The 21943-nt window shown below is 45.1% G+C and overlaps 3 protein-coding genes and 1 pseudogene across 9 annotated transcripts; all 4 read left to right on the forward strand.

Moving 5' to 3' along the window:
* The first annotated feature begins 6677 nt into the window (after positions 1 to 6677).
* LOC112874581 (dehydrodolichyl diphosphate synthase complex subunit NUS1) lies at positions 6678 to 12761 on the forward strand. 7 transcript variants are annotated; one of them, XM_025937973.1, is made up of 9 exons: positions 6678 to 6825; positions 7277 to 7332; positions 9563 to 9617; positions 10313 to 10601; positions 10961 to 11028; positions 11110 to 11314; positions 11438 to 11534; positions 11640 to 11722; positions 12384 to 12761. In XM_025937973.1, the coding sequence occupies exons 3-9, from the start codon at positions 9597 to 9599 to the stop codon at positions 12389 to 12391; spliced, it is 771 nt and encodes a 256-aa protein (XP_025793758.1). In that variant the 5' UTR covers positions 6678 to 6825; positions 7277 to 7332; positions 9563 to 9596; the 3' UTR covers positions 12392 to 12761. The 7 variants fall into 7 exon arrangements, with proteins under 7 accessions (XP_025793758.1, XP_025793759.1, XP_025793763.1 ...); XM_025937974.1 differs by lacking the exon at positions 6678 to 6825 and having other exon boundaries at positions 7220 to 7332; XM_025937978.1 differs by lacking the exons at positions 6678 to 6825; positions 7277 to 7332 and adding an exon at positions 8412 to 8530.
* Positions 12762 to 12961: 200 nt separating this feature from the next.
* LOC112874580 (plant-specific TFIIB-related protein 1) lies at positions 12962 to 15904 on the forward strand. The gene is made up of 3 exons (XM_025937970.1): positions 12962 to 13792; positions 14628 to 14786; positions 14872 to 15904. Exons 1-3 carry the CDS (start codon positions 13160 to 13162, stop codon positions 15682 to 15684), a joined length of 1605 nt encoding a protein of 534 aa, XP_025793755.1. The 5' UTR covers positions 12962 to 13159; the 3' UTR covers positions 15685 to 15904.
* A 493-nt stretch (positions 15905 to 16397) lies between these two features.
* Positions 16398 to 20523, forward strand: LOC112875096 (30S ribosomal protein S10, chloroplastic). Its single transcript, XM_025938801.1, has 3 exons — positions 16398 to 16658; positions 16854 to 16910; positions 20023 to 20523. The coding sequence occupies exons 1-3, from the start codon at positions 16473 to 16475 to the stop codon at positions 20332 to 20334; spliced, it is 555 nt and encodes a 184-aa protein (XP_025794586.1). The 5' UTR covers positions 16398 to 16472; the 3' UTR covers positions 20335 to 20523.
* LOC112875095 lies at positions 16919 to 20016 on the forward strand (annotated as a pseudogene).
* Positions 20524 to 21943: the final 1420 nt, after the last annotated feature.

Here is a 21943-nt window from a genome sequence, read left to right on the forward strand (position 1 = left end):
CGTTAAGAAAATAAAGAAAGGAGCCAAACGCAGTTCAGGGGTTTTGGAGATAGTGCACACAGATATCTGTGGTCCATTTCCCATGAAGTCTGTAGACGGTTACGATTCGTTCATAACGTTTATATATGATTATTCGCGTTATGACTATATTTATCCAATTAAAGAAAGATCGGAGGCGTTAGATAAATTCAAGATTTTTAAGGCTGAAGTAGAAAATCAGCAAAACCTTAAGATAAAAATAGTAAGATCTGACCGTGGAGGTGAGTACTACGGTCGACACACCCCGTATGGCCAAATTCCTGGACCTTTTGCAAGATTTCTGCAGGAAAATAGAATAGTAGCTCAGTACTCTACACCGGGTGAGCCTCAGCAAAATGGAGTCGCTGAAAGACGTAACCGTACCTTAATGGATATGGTGAGAAGTATGCTAAGCTACTCCACGTTACCGATTAATTTATGGATGGAGGCGTTAAAAACTGCTATTCATATTCTTAATCGCGTACCGAGTAAGTCGGTGCCTAAAACACCATATGAGTTATGGATAGGGAGAAAACCCACACTAAATTATTTACATGTGTGGGGCTGTCCAGCTGAGGCGAAAGTATTTAATCCAAGTATTGGAAAGTTAGACCCTAAGACAGTAAGTTGCCATTTTATTGGCTATCCAGAAAAGTCAAAGGGTTATCGTTTCTATTGTCCTAATGGACATATAAAGTTTGTAGAAATGAGACACGCTGTCTTTTTGGAGGATCAGATGATGAGGGGAAGCACGGTAGCTCGAAAGATTGACTTTGAGGAGAAGCGGGTTTTCGTACCTACTCAAATGATCCAAGATCCGTTTTTCGGGTTGCCTGTTGTTGCTTCACCTACGGTGTCAGCACCTGTTGTTAGTTCTCCAGCTGCGGCGACGAGTCAGAATCAGGAACCTGTCCTTCAGGATCTGACAGAACCGATAGCCGCACATGAAGGGTAGCAACAGCAGCCCTAGGTAGAAGAGGTGCCGATAGCTGAGGCACCGAGAAGGTCTCAAAGAATAAGAAAGCCTGCTATTTCGAGCGATTATGAAATCTATAATAGCGAGGAAATTCAGATGGAGGGTGACCCCACTTCATTTGAAGAAGCCATGAGAAGCGTTCATTCATCTGAATGGTTGGAAACTATGAAAGATGAAATGAAATCGATGAGTACCAACGATGTTTGGGATCTAGAAGAAATTCCTAAAGGAGCCAAAATAGTAGGCTGTAAATGGGTCTACAAGACAAAATGTGACTCCAAAGAGAATATAGAAAGATATAAAGCGCGACTTGTGGCGAAAGGTTTAACGCAAAGAGAAGGGATAGATTATAATGAAACATTTTCCCCTGTTTAATGCAAGGATTCCTTCAGAATTATAATGGCATTAGTGGCACATTATAATTTAGAGTTACATCAGATGGATGTAAAGACGGCGTTCCTCAACGGGGACCTTTATGAGAATGTTTACATGGCACAGCCAAAAGTTTTTGTCGTGGAAGGAAAAGAAAAGATGGGATATCGTCTAAAGAAATCCATTTATGGATTAAAGCAAGCCTCCAGACAGTGGTATTTGAAATTCGATGAAACCGTAAGAAAGTTTGGTTTCAAAGAAAATAAGGAGGACAACTGCATTTACGCAAAATTTAAGAATGGAAAATTCGTTTTCCTTATTCTGTATGTGGATGATATTCTGCTTGCTAGCAGTGATATTGATCTGCTATTGGAGACAAAGAAATTCTTGTCCTCGAAATTCGACATGAAAGATTTAGGTGAAGCTTCATTCGTTTTAGGAATTGAGATTGACCGAGAAAGAAACAAAGGGGTTTTAGGATTATCGCAGAAAGCATACCTAGAAAAGGTACTAAAGAAGTACGGTATGCATGCGAGTAAACCAACACCTGCTCCTATAGTCAAGGGCGATAGTTATGGGAAATTTCAGTGTCCCAGAAATCAGTATGAAATCGATCAGATGAAAGCGGTACCATATGCTTCAGCTGTCGGAAGCCTACAGTATGCTCAAGTTTGTACGCGCCCTGATTTAGCATTTGTCACCAGGATACTTGGCAGATTCCAGAGTAATCCAGGGATAAAACACTGGAAAATGGTTAAGAAAGCCTTGCGCTATGTGCAAAGAACGAAAGACCTCATGCTAACATACAGGAGATCTGAATCCCTAGTGATAGAGGGTTATTCAGACTCAGACTTTGCGGGAGATAAGGATGATAGAAAATCCACATCACGCTATGTGTTCACTCTCGCAGGTGGAGCTATATCGTGGAAAAGCTCCAAACAAACAGTCACTGCATCATCTACGATATATGCAGAATTTATAGCTTGTTACGAGGCATCGGGGCAGGTTAAATGGTTAAAGAAATTCATATCCGGATTAAGAGTGGTTGACAGCATAGAAAAATCACTAAAGAGTACTGCGACAATGAGCCTGTAGTATTTTACGCTCACAACAACAAGTCAAGTGGAGCTGCCAAACACATTGACATAAAGTTTTATGTTGTTAAAGAGCAAATCCAGGATCATACAATCAGTCTTGAGTATTGGAGCACAAAGAAGATGTTAGCGGATCCGCTCACAAAAGGCTTACCACACATTACACAAAAGGCTTACCACCCAATGTATTCAGAGAACACTTAGCCGGCATGGGTTTACAGGAAAGCCTATGATTCCTGGACAGTAAGGGCCCAAAAGTAGGGTTCTGTTTCAAACGGAAAAGTACGTTGTGGCTGTTAATCCAACAGTAATAACTGTTGAGACGAGTCATGCTCAATGTACTAATCTGAATGAAATCGGACGTAAGAAGTGAGTGAGTTAGTAGAGATCAAAGGGGAGAATGTTAACTTTATCTCGACCCCGGATCGGTCCAACGACCGATCCGGAGTCCGTTACGCGCCCCGATCGGGGGCGCACAGCCAAGACGATGGCATGTGGGCCCCCGTCGCGCAGCGTCATATAAAAGAAAGGTGGGGGGCCGGGGCACGCATGACGAGGTTCGCCGCGGTGCTTGTAGCCCACATAAAACCCTAGCCGATCCGATCCAAGGGGCGCCGAAGCGACGGGAAGCGCCGCCGCCTCTGCACGACATCATCGCCGGCCCTTCCACCCTCGTCTTCGACTCCGGTTCGATTTCTTCTTCGCCATGGCAAACAACGGCGATGCCGGCTCATCAACTGGGGGTATGGCACATCTTGTTCATCTCTCTCTCTCTTTGTTACCCTCTCGATTAGTTCTAAGCACCATCATTGTTTAGCTAATCACCGAGCTATCTAGCACTTAGTCGATTTCTAAGCCTTTCAAATCAAAGTAACTGGCATCGACAGGTATCTCACTCTGCCCGTTCACAAGCCGACCTCAAGCTTGTTTTTGCCTGCGAACATAACCAAGTTTCCAATTTGGTTTTGTCAGGCGTTATTTCTGTGACAGGCTCCCGTGTCCTGTGCGGTCGGAGACGGCCGAGCGCCCGAGCCCCGCGAGAAAACCGGAGAAGAGGCTCCGGAGCATAGGGGAGGGGATTGGTAGTCCATGAGAGCGCAGCGCCGCCGCCGCGTGTGTGGCGCCGAGCCCTCCCCGCATCCGCGCACTGTGGAATCGCCGTGCCGCGCGAGAGCGACGCAACAGCGCCGCCGCCCCCGGGCGGCGACAGCACGCGGGGGGAGGTTGAGCTCGCCCTGCCGGTTCATCTCACTCACCCTTCTTGTCGATTTCTGCCATTACTGACGCTTGGCGCTCACTCCACCGCTTTTACTCCCACGTTCTTTTCACGGCGATCCGTCTCTCGCCGGCGATCGCGTTCGCACGGCCCCGCCGGTGAGGTAGCTGCGCCGGTTACCTGACTAACCCGCGGGGGGTTCGTCGGAAATCAGAATCTTGGCTCTGAATTTAGAGTTTCAGACTAGGCGCGCCGGTTGTTCTGTTGCGTCAGGGCTCGAGGCAGTCCGTTGAGCCCGTACCTACCTCGCCTCGGACGCGGGGAAATAAAGAGGACGACCACGACGTTAGAAATCTGACACTCACGTTCGGCCTGCCACTTGGGCAGCTCGCACCAGTTGCTCCCGTACACGTGGTCTCCGGATTCACTGTCAGCGTCAACATTTTCCAAGGTAGAGGATTGGGAAAAAAAAACCGATGATCCATTGATGTTTCCTATCTTGTGGATCAACTTTAACAGCACGTTACTCCACCCACATTGTAGTATTTTTTTTTTGTTATCCAATGATGCAGTTCAAAAGCAACCATTTTACGCGGTTACTGCTTTTCTCAAGGAAACTTTGGCGTCTGAAGATGCAACCCTAAACACCGGGATTAGATTGTCATAATGCACTGGTAGTTACTTTAGTCAAGGTATGGGCCCTACCACCGGGACCTACGACGAGGATGACAACTAGGCACGCGCTGCTCTTTTCTGCTGAGGCAGAGGGAGCAGGACCCAAAATATCTTGGATTGATCCAACGCCTGTGAAAGTGAAACAGTCTGAATTCAGTGATAAGATTCTGAATGTGTCAGCCCACACCCACAGCGAACCCCTTTGTGAACATCATTTCGCTGGGACGGAGAAAAGATATGGTGGACACCAGGACGCAGCAGTAGTGAACTTGTTTTCAGCGGGGGAAGGCGCATTCAGAACTAGTTTGATTTTTAACCGATGTGATGGATCAACTGTATCCGAGTTTATCCTGCAGCCATCTTCATGATGCAACGACAGAAAAGCTAGAGACTGTAGGTGTGGCTTTTGCAAGGGGAAAGATTACGATTCACTCAACAGCTGTCGTTTCTGGACTGTCTCAAGCATGGTCAGGCCATTCTTGGCATGCTGCAGAGAAGTGCTTGTGCTCCTCAACTACGTGGCGCTAGTGCACACAACAGTACAACACCAATTGGAGCAATGCCCGATTGGGTAATGGGAGTTGGTATGGCTGTGGTTGGTAGGCTGTATAAGTGTCTACCCAGGTTTGCATAGTGCTGGTTTGGATGTTTGGTTGTGTGAATAGGTCCGTTAGTCAGGCTTCAGTCGTGCAAATAGCCCTGTACAGCCTGCACAGTGGGAAACACAAATGAGCCTCGTCTCCGGCTGTGCAGGCTGCACAGGCTCGGGCTGGTCAAGTTTTGGTCCCAGATAGATGCAACAGTACAGCCTAGGGAGCAATGCAGCCATCCAAACAAAATCTTATGCGGATCGAGACAAAATATGCAGCCAACCAAACAAACCCACAAAATACTACATAAACCTGGTTTGAGTTGGCCTGCATAACTCCTATCCAGATTAGAAATAAACCAAATAACCAATCTCACCATGTACTTGGCATGTCCAAGATCTGGCGCCTCTGGAAACGGTGAAACATCACCACCCTTAGCGATCCGGAGCTTTAGGAGACGTGGCATTCAATCATGCCGTGTGAGAGCTTCAAGACGGGTACAAAAGCAGCAAAGGCACAGAGATGCACCAAAAGGGGAGTTATGGGTTTGCTTTGTTAGCTCGTTTGCTCGTTTGATCTTTGCCCTTTTTCAGCCCTCTGATCCTTTTGCTCTGATGCGTGCATCCGTGTGTCGGCGCGTGTGTGTCTCTTTGATGCCGATCCACACGGTTCCCCTGCAGGTACGTGCTTGTTGGGTTCGGCCCCCCAAAAAAAGAAAGCAAGAAAGTAGCAGGAGTACATGATCTCAGAGCTGCCATTATCCCAGCAAAGGAAGAGGCAACGGCCAAAGGAACAGGATAAGCAAATCTGAAGGATGAGCTTTGTATGATTCCTGTGAGCTATGAAAAATCCGATCTTATGATGATGTCGATCTTTCTGAGCGCTAATGCACAGCGATTGGATGCAGTGCAGAGAGCCGATGATGGCTGCTAGGAGATGCGGGTCATGATTCACGCATGATGATCGAGCCCAAAAGTTTGAGGAAAAGCTCGCAGCCACCTCTGGAGCCCGCGGCCAGGTCGAGCTCGACACGTATGGATGGATCGGCGCCTTTCAGTTCAGTACCTGTCCATCAACGAAGATTATGCGCGACGCACCAATGATGCCGGAGCGATCAAGAGCGGGAGTGCTATCAGGAACTCATAATCGGATCACGCGCGAGCTCCTTGTAAGTTTTAGTATGCGGCCGTGGAAAGCTGATGCAAAAGGCCTCAAGCTGGTTCGTCTGATTAGGGTTAGGATAAGCAGCGGCCGAGCAGCCACAGGCCGGCCCACACCGCGTGCGCATCCAATCGCGCGAACCCATCATTCGGCCGCGACGCAAGGCAAACCCAGTAGTACCCATCCGATCATCAGTTCGTGTAATATCTTCGGATCCTCTCGTCTCTGGTTGGAGCCCGGCCGACACAAAAGTCTCCGGCTAGAGGGATCGCTAACCCGAGTGGCTCCGCCACTAACTGGCTGCCGCTTCCGGCACGTCATGTCATATGAAATCATGGCGCCTAACTCAGTACGGGCGTGCGGCGCGCACGCACGCGTGCACACAACGCCTTCGCTAGCTCCGATCACGCGCCCGCCGCCGTCAGATCAGCCCGTCGTCTTCGCCTTCGTCTTCTTGTTGTGTTGCCTGCCGATGGGGAAGAAGAACACGCGTGGTGTGGATTCCACGCTTGCCTTGCCTGCAGACTGCAGTAGCTTGCGTTACATCGTCTTCAGGGTTTTCAATGGCGGGTGAGCTCGCTACATCTCACGTGAGGTTGCAGCTGCGGACGAAACAGGTATCCGTCGTTTCGACGGACGTCACAGTAGGGTTCAGGGCGGATCGCCGCGCTCGTCTCCCGCGCGCGGGTGCCCCTCACCCCTCCGACGCCGCCCGCCTGCCAGGTGACCGCCCCGCGCCCCACGCCCCCCCCCCCCCGGACTCCCCGCGCGGGCCGGCACCCCCCCCCCCCACCCCCCACCGGGCGGCGGATCTACCGCCCCCGCCCCCCCCCGGCCCGCCGCGAGAGGGCGCCGGCTCGCTCGCCGAGCCGCCACCCCCGATCCACCGCTCCTGCCCCCGGGCGGCGGATCTACCGCTCCCGCCACCCCCCGGGCGCGAGCCGCCGCTCCCCCCCGCCCCGCCGCGAGCCGCCGCCGCCGCCCGGCGAGCGCGCGCCGCCCCCCCCACCCCCACCCCCCCCCCCCGGCGGCGGCTTCCAGCGACCCCGCGCGCCCCCGCCCCCACCCCCCACCCGCGGCGGCGGCGGATCTGTCGGATGCCAGCCCCGGGCACCGCCCCTTTGATCTGTTCGGTTTAAGTGATTTTATTTTTGTTTTGTTTTGATCATGGCAGTTCGTACGAAGAAGTTTGGCCGGAGGAACGAAGGCAGCGTGTATACGCTTCAGAAGGTTACAACTACTACTATATATGCCCCTTGTGTGATTATTTGTTATACCTTTTTGATTTTATCTTTTTTCTATATAAGAAGCAGCAAATTTTACTTTACACCGCTGCAGCAATGCCACGCCGTCCACCAAAACTTAATGAAAAAGTGCCGAATCGGATGCAGCCCCAGCCAGGCCCTCCATCATGGTGGTCTCAAGGTCCTCCCACTGGTGAGGACGACCCATCACGGCCGGCACCAGCGGCGAGACAATGATGGAGTGGAAGGCACTGAAAGGGTGCAGCTAGAGGCTCTCCTGTAACAGTACACAGATAGTCGTCGCACTTCCTAACATCCGTGCGCACAGGAGGAAGAAAATTAAGTTTTGGTGGACGGCGTGGCATTGCTGTGCCCAATGGAACGATCTTGCGTCTAAGCTGTCATATTCCGTCCAAGCTAAACGCTGAAAAATAGATGCATCTCCTCTGACAGAACTTGCAAAATACTACTGCTGCCTTGCACTGTAAAATCTTACTCATGACAGTTCAGATTGCTACCGTGCCACTTGTTCTGCTTCTTCTGGCTAAACAGGAAAGCTCGTATGGTGGGGGCACATGATACTGTAATCCGAGGCAGGAATATCTAATCCAACAATATCTCTCACATACTACTATACTAGTTGCTAGCTAGCACACTGGCGAATTGAGATCAGATTCTCTCTCTAAAAAGATGTTCTTTTTTTAGATGATATTCTTCTGCTCCTATTCGGCAGCGATGTGATTGCCCTGCCTTTGCATTTTGCGATGTCTTTCCTGGATCACTCTCGCAGTTTGGAGGCTCGAGATTTTACTTTTTTTATTTTTTGAGCAAACTCGAGATTCGGCTGAAAATGGCGGCCCGTTTTAGGCACGGGCCAGACCAAAACGGCCCGCGCGGCGTTTGCTCGGGCGTTGTCTCTAAATGGGCTAATTGCTAGGCCTGCACGCCGCTACCCCTCAAAAAGTAGCGGGCCACTAGCATTCGGAAGTCTGACCGGTTGAAGAAAAAAATTCGTCGGCGGCTCCAGAGTCAGATCAGTACAACTCGAGTCGTAACTGCTCCCCGTGCTCCTCTTCCACCGGCCGTAGCATCCGCCTCCGCGCCCGGCGCCGATGCGGCCGTGAGGCCGCCGGGCCCCGGGGAAGCGCGGGGCAACGGACGCCGCTCGCCTCACCCGCTGGAAAGTCGGTCCGCTCACTCTTCCCCTTCCCTCTCCGTAAAAAAAACCCCTCCGTTTCCTGAGGTGCTGGCTGTGCTCTTTGCTCACGCGCGGGTCGCACGCCAGGTGTTTGCGGAAACGCACGGTAGGAATCCCAGGCAGCATTTGTTTTCTCATCTCATGCCAGACCATTCTGCCTGAACGATGCCTTGCTGTAACCTGCTTTTGGAGGAGTCGTGCAAGGATGCCGTGAAGGGCATCGGATAAACTATTCCTTGAAGTTTGAATATATGATGTTAACGCACCCCGCATTTGATGCTGTCTTGTAGTTTATTTATCCTACCAGTGGTGGATGTCACATGTGAATAAAAGAATGTACCTGCAGCCAAGCGTGGATACAGCTCAATGGCTAAAGCATTTTAGAAAAGAAGAAAAAAAATAGAGAACCTTAGAAAGCGAAAAGGGGAAATTAATTCTGTGAAGGCTCTAGTCTCTAGCAAAGAAACAAAGGATGTCAACACTAAGGAGGACAACGGTCAACAGGACAACCGGTACACGTGACTTGAAATGGGACGCCGACCCATGAGATTTATGTGATTGTAGTTTTTTTCCAAGTCCAGCAGTCCTGCCCCAACCATAAGTAGAGGTTTCTCTATCGTGATTGCACACGCCTTGTCCTTGGTGGCTGGTGCCTCTGCTATTCCTCCTCTGGAGCCCTCTCAGTCTCAGCTCAGCTGCGGGCCTGCGACTGCCATGGATTCCAAAGCCATGTTAGATTTCTTTGCTTGCCTATGCTTCTAGCTTCACCATCCTTTTGTCTTACATCATTGTCTCCCTTTCTCTTTTGTTTCCTTGTGCTGTTTGTTTGTTAGCCTCTCTTTGTGTTTAAGTTTTGCTGTAATCCATTGTTGAGAAAGCAAGTAGAAATGGTGAAGGGAAAAGTTCAATGTAATTTACCAGGATTTGATGTTCACAAATCTCGTTTGGTTGGGTGTATGATTCTCCCTGCCCCCCCTTTTCCCTTGTCTTGAGAGAATAATGTATGCTTCTTGTTCAGGGAGGAGTCTCTGCCCAGTCAGGCCCCCATCTTCATGAATCAGGCTCCTCCACATGTATGTATGCATGCTCATGAATTGACTTCTTGTGCAGCTGTTCTTAAACCTTTTACTCTGATTTATATCATTTGATTGGTTTGAGGAGAGATTTGGATCTGGTGAATGGAAGGAATGCTATAAAAGGATCAGTATCTATTTCTTTCTAAGATTTATATTAGCCATACTTCGCATGTGCCCAATAAGGCAATAACCTTTGTTGAAAGTTTAGGTGTTCAATTAATCCTTCTTTTGTGGTCACCTGAATGGAAAGTTAACAAATTTTTAGTTTTGTCAAGAGCACTTTTTAATTGCTGCAAGCCCTTAAAATTTTCACTGAGTGTGAGATAGATCATGGAAGCTAAAGCAGGCCCATGCACATAACACTATAACAGTACTGAGTGAGCAATTTGTTTTTAACAAAAAAATTTTCTTTCAGGCTCAGCCATGTTCCCGATTATCATGTGTTAGTTTTTGACAAAATATTAAAACTAATATTAGCCACAAAGATAACATTATGAATGAACAAATGATGCTGCCGAACTGTAATGCAAACCAGAACAGTAACTGCATGTTGACATCAAATTATCTGAATGCATTAAGGATTGGAATCTAAATCTTGCTAACATTTTTATATCTCCTTAGATATATTTCTGTGATCAGATAATGCATTCAGCGGGAGACCATGACAAGTTGTATTTGCTCTTTATGTGCAGATGTCTAGACCATCGATTGTTCTCAAGCTTATTTTGGGCTTGCTCTGGGGCATCATCCATTTGGCAATCAGCCTTTTTAATTTATGGTCTTTTCTGATTTACAATCTAGAATGCTATCTTATTTCGTCTGGGTTGTTGCGGAAGTATCAGTATCTCCACCTGGATAGACTGAAGTACTTGGCCATCGTGGTAGATAGCAAGGAAGCTAAAAATACCGTGAAGATCAGGCAGCTATTGTGCTGGCTCTCAACTATGGGTGTGAAGTATATATGTCTCTACGACATTGAGGGTGAGACAAAAGAGTTCATCATTTGAATTTCTAGGATATGTGTTTTCTGCTTGAAGTTCATTCTTCGCTGCTAATGTACCTATATCATCATTTCTTTTGTGTAAATGAGCATGGTTTATAAAAATCAAGTAACTTTAAGCAACAAAACTGGCTGTTACAATACTCAAGAGTTGAGACAGTGGCAGAGTGAACAAAACTAACTGCCATATTGCTCTTACGCATTGTCTTATGATGTTTTGACTTTTAAGTTTATAGATGCATGGACTCTAATTGTTTTTTTTTTTCTTGAGAGACCCGTGGGCTCTATCTAGTACACATAAGATTATCCTATTATCTTACTATTCCATGTTGCATCGTAGGAGTCCTGAAGAAATCATTTGAACCGGCTATGACGGGCTCAAGAGATGGGAAGGCAGGAGAGTATTTGGTTAGCTACATTATTGAGCTTCTCTTACTTTGTGCACATTCTCTGCTGTTTGGCTTGTTGATTGTTCATGGCAACATGTAGGATATTGGTTCAAGCATCAACTATTCACACTCTAGCCACAAAGGTATGGCGATAGAGTGCCTTTCTGGTTCTGATGGCAAAGAGGGTATTGCTAAAGCAGCCAATTTACTTTGCTCAACTTACTTAAATGGTGCTACTCATGGAAATGGCAAAAGGGAGCCAACATTTACAGAAGTTGACATGGCCAGTGCGCTGAAAGCTATAGGTATGCTTGAAAAACTTGTTTTCACGCATGCTCCGTTTGATATACTTAATTATCATTTGTTACTGATCTTATCAACTATATTATCATAAAGTGAGGAGCATCTAAGTTCTGGTTTCATCGCAGGTTGTGGTGGACCAGAACCTGATCTTCTTCTCATGTATGGTCCTGCTAGATGTCATTTAGGCTTTCCTGCATGGAGATTACGGTATACTGAAATTATGTAAGTTAAATCAACACATATATTAATCTTTCTGATTGAGAAATTATTGTACCATTGATAGTTTATTTCCACAATTGAGAGATTTCTAAATATTTCTTTTTGCAGGCATATGGGACCATTAAAATCAATGAGATACGGTGCCATTGTGAAAGCTTTATACAACTTCTCAAAGAAATACCAAAATTATGGTAAGCTTGGGTTTTCAACTTTGAACTGTTCTGCAGCAAAACCAACCATGACCATTACCATTATCTACAATCTTATGTTAATCTAATTAGGTAAACATTTTAGCCCGTGACATTTATCCTGACTCTTATGTCACAAATGCTTCAAAAAGGAGCCTTGCTAGTTTTGACTTGAGTCTGCCTCTGTTATCAATTTTGCTGATAGGATAGTTGCACTAACTTGGTTGCACATGCAAGTTATGTTTGTCTGCTTTTGTGACATGTGGCTATGTGCTTACAACACTTCTCAGTAATTCACCATTGTGTGAGATCCAAATGTTTAATGCGCTGATACTCCCTCCGTCCCAAAAAACAAGTCATTCTAGGATTCAAAGTTTGTCCAAAAAACAAGTCATCTTATCCTATTTAGAAAGTGCATGTGCATGCAAGAATCAATTAGTGCCAAATATGGGTAATAAATAGGGGCAAATATGATCATTTTACCTTCTTGTTAATATGTCCTAGAATTCCTAGGATGACTTGTTTTTTGGGACGGAGGGTGTATGTTACAAAGAAACTATATAAACCAGTTTCCCTGGACCCTGAACATGCTAGCACAATTTGATGCCTTATTCGAAACAAATTCTACTCATTTTGGCTGACTCTAATCCTTTGTGCATCTCAGGTAAATGAGAGTTGATACGGTTGCAGTGAAGACCCCTAATAGTTTTCCCCCTCCTTTTTTCTGCCGCCGAGTATACTACCAAGTTCATCGCTACACCCCCACTTTGTATTTCCCTGACAAGATCAGAAGCGTCACCGACAAAATATACGGGATCAGATCCCTTTGTAAAAATTTTGTCGACAGTAATGATTAATGAAGCTGCCCTCGAGCACATGAGCGAGTTAAAATCGAGATGGATACTCTTTGTGCCTGCCTCTCTGCCCTGTATCGGTATGCTGAACTGCCGACAGCATGTGGTGTTTTGACTTTGGAGAGCTTTGAACAGTATCCATTCGACTACTACGAATTCTACTGATGGCAATGGCTCACTTTCATCTACTCTCATGGCTCTTGTAGTCTTCTCTACATTACCTTTTGTGTTAACCTATAATTCCCAGCTGCCAAAGTTTTGTCTGATGTTGCTGAGCATGGGACTGTTACTGCTAGCATAACAATGCACAACAGGACATGGATTCATCTGGTGCTTACATAGCAATTCACTTCTCTTTGACTATTGAGAAGAAAGGAGATCAAGTTGCTCTAGCTGGATCAGCACAGTGAAACAATGATGAAAGGATTAAATTGACAGTATAATTTATTAGGAAGTTATACATGATGGATGAGGGAAAAGTGTGAAGTGTGAGCACAGCTCCAAAGCCAAAGCCCAAAGCCATCCTCTCTCAAGTCGAGTCTTCATCACTCAAGCGGCGCCTCCGCCTCCCCCGTCGCAGCCCCCCATGTCGCAGGCGGCGCAGTGCCCCTACTGCCGCGCGTCGGGGCCGGCGCGGTGCGCGACGACGCAGCCGCCGCTCTCGCGCGCCGTCTCCGAGTGCTCCGCCTGCGCCCGCATCGTCCTCGAGCGCCACCTCCACACGCACCCCTTCTTCCCCCTCCTCCCCACCCTCCACCCGCTCCCCCTCGTCACCCCCGACCTCGCCACCGCCGTCGAGCCCGCCCCCGCCCCCTCCCCCGGCGGCGAAGATGACGAGGACCCCTTCCTCCCCGCGGGCTTCGTCTCCGCCTTCTCGGCCTTCTCCCTCGAGCGCCACCCCGTCCTCGCCCGCTCCGCATCCGCCTTCTCCGGCCTCCTCGCCGAGCTCGAGCGCGCGCTCACCGTCGACTCCGCCGCCGCGTCCTCCAACCCGGACCCCGCCGGGCCCATGGTCTCCGTCGACAGCCTCCGCGCCTACCTCCAGATCGTCGATGTCGCCTCCATACTCAGGCTCGACCGGGACATAGCCGACCACGCCTTCGAGCTCTTCAAGGACTGTTCCTCCGCGACCTGCCTCAGGAACCGGAGCGTCGAGGCGCTCGCGACCGCCGCGCTCGTGCAGGCCATCCGCGAGGCGCAGCAGCCCCGGACGCTGCAGGTTTGTTTGTGATTCGCACACTCACTCCTGTTTGTTCTACCCTTGTTCTAATGCTCTAGTGCAAATATGGATAGACATAGATGCCTAGGCGTTCCTTTCTCCAAGCAGTTAGGGACTTAGGATTGTATAGGTAATTGTTGTTTTCGAAATGTAAATATGCAGTGTCTCAGAGATTTGTTTTCTTGGAAATTGGATATTGTGTGAGTCAATTCGAATCAGCCAGTGGTTTCAGTTTTAAAGATATGTTGCGTCCTAGCATATGAAATTAGCGACCAAAGTCAGCAAGACAATTTAGTGTTCAATCCCAAGTATTAGATATCCCATTTAGCCATCAAATAAAGCGTGTTCTCAATGCTGTGCTTGATCATTAACATTGGTAAGTGTGCATTTGCATCCCCCCCCCCCAAAATCAAACTGCTAGTTATTACTGCTTGGCTTAGTTACATCTTGTGTGACCTGAAATTGTAGCTAATACAAATTGGGCTAACTTTAACCATGTTGGTAATACCTGAATTCATTAAATATGTTCATTGACAAATGATTAAAACACTTGCTAAGTCAACTTGGATATATTTGATCTGTGTTATACAAACATTTCTCGTAGCATTTTCAGATATACTCAAACACTTGATATTTGCTGACTAGAGCTGATTCACCTTCTATTCACTGCATAGTCAGGAAATCTCTATGCTAGCAATCTTCCACATAAACAGATAGGAAAAAAACATCAAAATACTTGGCATTTGGCAAATATCTGGAACTTGCTGTACTGTTTTCATGTAACATTACTTTTATCAATCAGTACCGATTCACCTTCTGCTTAATATGTGACCAGGAAATCTCTACCGCTAGCAATCTTCCTCAGAAAGAGATAGGAAAATACATCAAAATACTCGGCGAATCTCTGAAACTGAGCCAACCTCTTAACAGCAACTCAATTGCTGTTCATATGCCTCGATTTTGCAGCTTGCTCCAGCTGAATAAATCTGCTCAGGTATCAGATTTTAGCTGAAAACCTGTTACTGAAGCATTATGCCAATTAATATCTGCTTTTAGCTTACCACATGTTGACTCCTCAGGAACTTGCAGCTCATATCGGTGAGGTGGTTGTTAATAAATGCTTCTGCACAAGGCGCAATCCAATAAGTATATCTGCTGCTGCAATATACCTTGCATGTCAGCTCGAAGACAAGCGCAAAACCCAGGCTGAAATCTGTAAAGTAACGGGCCTTACAGAGGTCACTCTACGCAAAGTGTACAAAGAACTCCTGGAGAACTGGGATGATTTGCTCCCCCCTGACTATACACCGGCCACACCACCAGAGAAAGCTTTTCCAATGACCACCATTTACTCAGTGCGCTCGTCAAGTGGCAAGGATCTGTACCAGGATAAGATATTTGATAATATTAAGCAAAAAGGTCCTGAGCCCGCAGAGCCTGATCACATGGTCATTGTGAAAGAAGAGGAAGAAAAGAAAATCAGTGCTCTTGGTCGACCGCCTGCAAAACTTGAGCCTCATGAGCTGAGCAAGGCATTCTGGCCATCAAACGCCCAATTCTCAACATCTCCAAAATCTGATCGTGACAAGACAGAAACTAGTGTCCGTGGGTTCAACCTTAATGAGGTATCATGTGCAATGGATTCTGATAGAGCAGATAGCACAGTGAAGCCAAATTTCGGCGATCGATCATTGAATGAATCAAATATGCTTCCATCTCCGAATAGGCAGCCCTTACCGTGGCAGCTTAAGCAGGGGGCGCCTGCAGCTGGTCCATCATATTCTAGGCTTCGTGAGCAGCACATTAGCCTTGACCTTGTAGCTGCTCTGAAGGGGATTGGAAAAAGGAGTGCTGGGGATGGTGGTGATGGCCGGGATAAGGAAGGGAAGTGAATAGCTACAGCTATTTATTCAGTTAATCGAAAATGAAACTAATGGTAATGGTCCATTGTAAATATAGATGTTTGTTTGTAGTAAAGTTCGGCTTCCCTTGTCATTCTATATGTCTGTGAAATGTCACTCCAGACTTCGTAGCTTCCGTGCTGAAAATTTCTACCAGTACTTCCAAATTATTTATAGCCTGAGCTGACTTAATTCAATATGTTTAGCACAATGAAATGCAATTCCTTTTCATTTGAGCACGGGTATGCGGTATATACAAGAAACTGTGTGTTGCCTACTTGGCTGAAAGAGTGAAAGGAGCACGTTTATACCAGATCGACATGGTAATTTGCATAATTTTAGTTGAAGTTCTTGTCCGAAATCCAGGTAAACAGTGATACAATTATTTGAAAATAATGCTACAGAAGATAATATTCGTACTGCCTGGGTGTAAAATTACAAGGCTTGTTTTGTTATGCTAGGATAACCCAACTACTTATTACTATAGTTTTATATGACACAAGTAATATATTAGTAGAGTAATTGTTGGTTAACACGTTGGCTTCAAGAACGAAATAACCTTGTAAACTAACAGAGGAAATGCAAATTTTGCCCGAAACAAGAAAGACCAGACAGGCCTCGCTCTTTACGCTCAAGCGTGAATTTAACAAAGCTGGAGGGGCTCAGGCGCAAATTTGCCCCCGAATCGGATAATACAGCGCGATAGCGAAGCAGAGGCCTTCCAAAACCCACGGCAAACGCCTACTGCGCTCCTCGTCCTCTCTTCCCCCTCCTCCGCCATGGCCGTCTCCACCTCCACTACCTCCCCGCTCCCGCTCCTCTTGCTCCACCGCGGCACCGCGAACCCTAGCCCCGCGTCTCTCTCCTTCCCCTCCTCTCTCCGCGCGACGTCCCTCCGCTCCCGCGCCGCCGCCGCTCCGCCCGCAGAGACCCTTTCCGAAGACGGCATCCCCGACGCGCCACCGGTACGTGACTATGCTGATACATTGGCAAGTATTTTCGAGCACGTATATTCGAAAAGCAGTGGATTTCTAGGTGGTAGACAGTCAGTAGGTATGCGCCATGGAACGTGGGGTTATATGGCGGCATTAGTTCATTCAGTTCGCACCTGTTGGAGCTTGTTTATTCAGCGACTAGAATTGTTATGCTCGTTCTTTCAGGAAGGGGAGGGGACGGGAATTCCGTTGCCATCGTCGCTTGGGGATGATGGAGAGCAGGTACCTTCCCTAACAATTAAAACCTCCAGATTATGTTACCGAATGTATATCTCTAATATTGTCACTGCCGTGATTATACTGTGATAAGTTGTTACCATGTGACATACGTTTGTCTGTTATTGCTGCACGAAGCACATTTTGTTTGTATAATCATAATAAATGGAAAAGACTGTGTACTCAGAATTTTGGTAAATTAAGAAATGGTTCAGGCTTCAGGGTGAAACCATGCTACTTGGCACAGTTACATTATTGGAGGCTTGGAGCAAATGAACTCTCTGACTCAATGGTCAGTGTGTCAGAAGAATGACAGACAATTTGGCAGTCAGCACAATTTTTAAGCTGTTTCACTTAAAAGCCAACTATTGCTCATGTGACTGATTTGGGTGTCAGGAATGTATGTTGGTAATGTCATATCAGCGTAGACAGTTTAGCATCCTTGATGCTTGAGTTTTGCGTAGTTACCTTATTGAATAGATTATTCATGAGCATGCAGCCTGTTCTTCAAATCATTCCTGTTGAACTGGAACAAGGATATCTGATGGTCTATGACGGTGTAGCTTTCCAAGTTGAACTTAATTCTCGAAAGCTCTTTGGATGGAACTTTCAAAGTTTTCTGCCCATTACTGCTCTGCTCCTCGGAATTGTTCAGCCCACTCAAAGAATGGTGGCCCTAAGCATTTGTTCTGATTAAGAAGAGATGTCCAAATGCCCAATTGCTGATCTCTAAAAAAGTAGATATCCAGAACAGTGGCAAAAACAATGTCTATCCCTGTCATTTGGTGTTTGAGTTCTTTTTAACCATCTTTCATTCTATGTGCTCTTTTTGTCTTTTTGTGTTGGTTTGCTTCTGCTGTGTAGTTGTTCTTTTATTCTTACTTTCCTTTATGATGCATGTATCTATATTTACGTAAACAATAGATTATCCTTATGATCCAGGACTCCTCCTTTGCAGTTTGCATTAATTGCTTGAACTCCTCTAATTAATCTGTAAATGGGGAAAATAAAAATCCTCTCCTTGATGAAGAATTGAAGATAAATTGAGAAGGATGTGCTCCGTCCATCCCAAATTGCTTCACTTTAGCTTTGTCCCAAGTCAAACATCTCTGAATTTGACGAAGGTTATATAAAAAAAGTAAATTTCCACAGTGCTAAGTAAATACACTATCAATATATACTTCATGGTAGATTTAATGAAACTATTTGATATTGTAGATGTTGATACTTTTTTTTTCTATAAACTTGGTCAAAGTTAGATAGGTTTGACTTAGGACAAAGCCAAAGTGACAACTATTTTCGGACGGAGGGAGTACCTCATTTGTTTTGATGGGACCAGATTATAAGGTGTCGATTAATTAAAGATCTATTCACACACTACCGTTTTTACAGTTGTATAACAAATGCAACATTTTTTAGAAAATGTATAATAAATACAAACTATATATTCTATTAGCAAGTTGTCATAGGCATATGAGTTGTGTAATAAATACAACTGTATTTTTATAAACAGAGATATGTATAACAGTGTCTAGATGTGTGGTTGTGTTAAAAATTCGACAAGTTATGCCATGCCTCTTGCTTATCTCCCTTGGAACCTTGTTGGTGCTGTCCTTACACTGCTGGAGTGGAGTGGACAATTGGAGAATTTTTTTTTCTGACCCAGAATTTGATAGGTCCATACTTCCTGCAGTTTCAATAGTCAACCTTTTAAAACTTGCATAAAGTTATTTACTTTTCTCACATGGAAATGGTATAGATAGATTTGTCACTAAAACTATGCCTGTATTTATTTAGAAAAGATTGACCAAGCTGTGTTTTGTAGTCTATGTCCAAAATGACTACTAATAAAATAGAACATAGGTAGTTCTGTTTAATCTGCCACTGAGTATCTGCTTGTTAAGCATGTCCATGGTGCATATTTGTGTGCAGTTGTTGTATGGACCTGCTGGAAAAGAAATTGTTATGAGGCCTTGTGCACAGTTGAGCTCCTCTTTTAGTGATTCTTTAGATGCACCACAAGAGAAATAGTGATAAGAAACAGATACGGAGAGAAGCTTGTTGGTGTTTTGCATGAAGCTGGATCTAAGGATATTGTAGTGTTGTGCCATGGATTTAGATCATCAAAGGATGGTAGAACTATATTGAGTCTTGCTAATGCATTGGCATCAGAAAATATCAGCATATTCCGTTTTGATTTTTCTGGCAACGGAGAAAGTGAAGGTACTTTTGAATATGGAAACTACTATAAAGAAGTGGACGATTTACATGATGTGATCCTACATTTCAAAAAACACAAACGTGACACCCATGCTATTGCTGGCCACAGTAAGGGAGGAAATGTGGTTATCCTCTATGCATCCATGTATCACGATATATATAAAGTTATTAACCTGTCTGGAAGGTTTAATCTGAAACGTGGAATTGGAGATCGTTTTGGAAATGATTATATGGAAAGGATTAATCAGCATGGTTTCAACGATGTGGAAGACACAACAGGACATATCATCTACAGTGTGACCAAAGAAAGTCTGATGGACCGTCTTAAGACAGATTTGCAGAGTGCATGCACATCTATTGACCCAAACTGCAGGGTGTTGACAGTACATGGTGCTAATGATGATGTTGTGCCATCAGAGGATGCCCTAGAGTTTGATAAGTAACCATGAACTGCATATTATTGAAGAGGCTGATCATAGATATGCATCTCATCAGCTTGAATTAGCTTCAATTGTACTGAAATTTGTTAAATCTTGATGAGGGTAGGTGGAAACAAATGTAGCCATTGTCTCTCTTTTTTCCCCCAATACTCTTGTTCTTTCCCCCAATACTCTTGTTCTGCCCATATTGATAGTGGATTTATTTTAGTGGAAAACTGTTTTATTAAACATTTACATTAAGGTGTCCTGACTTATGGCATTATTAGTTGATTGCATTTTGTGGAAAACATAAGCATATGCCTGTTGTAAAAGAAATTAAAGTTCTGTAAGCTTTCAATTTCCTACTGGAAACAGTATCCTTGCCTAACTCAATTTTTATGTGGTATCTTCACTCTTCAGTTTGCCTTCAGAAGTTGCTTATATGACTAACAGTTAATTTGAATGTTATCTGTTCTCAGTTGGCACCCAAGCAGAAGATCAGAATTAAGCTGCGGTCCTACTGGGTTCCTTTGATAGAGGACTCGTGCAAGAAGATAATTGACGCTGCCAAAACAACCAACGCAAAGACCATGGGTCCTGTTCCTCTGCCGACCAAGAGGAGAGTATATTGTGTGCTCAACTCTCCCCACGTGCACAAGGATTCACGGTTCCATTTCGAGATCCGGACGCATCAGCGGCTGATTGATATCATGTATCCAACTGCCCAAACAATTGACTCACTGATGCAGCTCCAGCTCCCTGCCGGTGTGGATGTTGAGGTTAAGCTATGATTCTGTTGGACCTGAAGTTTTCAAAGTTTGATGTAATATGGACTCATTTTCCGCAGCCTTTCTTTGTTGATCCTTTTGTTGTCTGGGACTGAGAAATGTAGAGCCTGTAATAGGAAAGAAGATGTTGAGACATGAGTTATCTTGCAATGAAGCATATTGAATGAGATGATTTACATGAAGTTGTATTGATGTTCTGGCTCCACTGAAATTGCTGGTGATGAAAATGTAATTGGTCAGCTTCCGATATGCTTGGCTTACCATCCCAGTAAAATCTATTGATTCAACTGGATGAGTAAATTACTCTGTTCATGGCTCCATGCTATTAAGTCCGTTTTATGAAGTTAAATCCATTTTCTAAAGTTAAGTCCATTTTCAGTTGACTGGGGATGGGGATGGTATTTTTTATATATCAAGAATAGCAGAGTGCTCTGTTTTTTTTCTGAAGAAAAGGAAGCTATAAAGTTGGTCTTTAGCAGCCCCTAGACCGTAGTACGCAGCCCCCAGTATCCATAGTCCATGTTTCTAGTGCTACATAGTAATCCTCTATCTCCGTCCGAAAACGACCTGAGAGTCCAAGATATCGTGGAGACACGATGAGGTGGCAGGTGAGCGTTGTTGGGCGGCGACCAAGGGTGTGTTTGATTTTTGAAGGGCTATTTAACTCTATCGTATCAAAGATAATCTTATTATTTATTATTTAAAAGTATTAAATAAAATTTAATTATAAAACTAATTATAAAATTTATGGGCTAATTCGCAAGATGAATCTAATGAGGTATATTAATCCATAATCAGCGGATGGTTATTGTAGCATTATTGTTGCAAATTATGGTTTAATTAGACTCGTTAAATTTATCTCACGAATTAGCACCCATATGTAAAAAAGTTTTTAGGCAAATTTTATTTAATACTTCTAAAATAACAAGATTGTTTTTGACGTGCCCTTGGGATGGCCCAATATTATTGTAATCTTGTCTAAACGTTTGCGTGCTTTGGACTTATTTTTCCTTAATCTTGGCTGCTTGCTCACTAGAGGAGTCAGATGCTAAAGGTATCTTTGATCAGGGCACTAAAACTGCATACGCTACTCTTCAAGTGCAGAATAACCCATTGTCACCATCAACTTACTCATTTCATAATAGCACCATTTTTTGTGTGACTCTATATTACATTTTGAAAACCATGCTATAATTTTATACGTCGAAAAGGAAAAAAAACTCTATATTTGCTATGTGTGACTATGATAAGGTACCCTTATTTTCCATTTTGCGATTATTACAAGGATGAGACACACCACCATCATACGTGCACACCACACACTCACGCCTGCGAGTGCGCACTCTATATATCACATGCCTACAAATAAATCACCGAAAGCACTTGTTTGTGAGTCATGATACCGTACTTAGATTAGAGGACTAGTAGGTAGGTACACAAGTCCTGTAACGGTTCCAAAAAAGAAAAGGACTTGGCTACTCCTTGTCAAAAAAACAAAAAAAGAGTCTCTCTCTCAGGAACACTAGCAGGCAAAATCGCCATCATGTACAGACTACGAACGTCTATACTAGGTGCATCTGCGACGGCTTCTACTGTACACAAAAGGAAAGGA

This window comes from Panicum hallii, chromosome 9 (genome assembly GCF_002211085.1).
Source record: "Panicum hallii strain FIL2 chromosome 9, PHallii_v3.1, whole genome shotgun sequence".
NCBI lineage: Eukaryota > Viridiplantae > Streptophyta > Magnoliopsida > Poales > Poaceae > Panicum > Panicum hallii.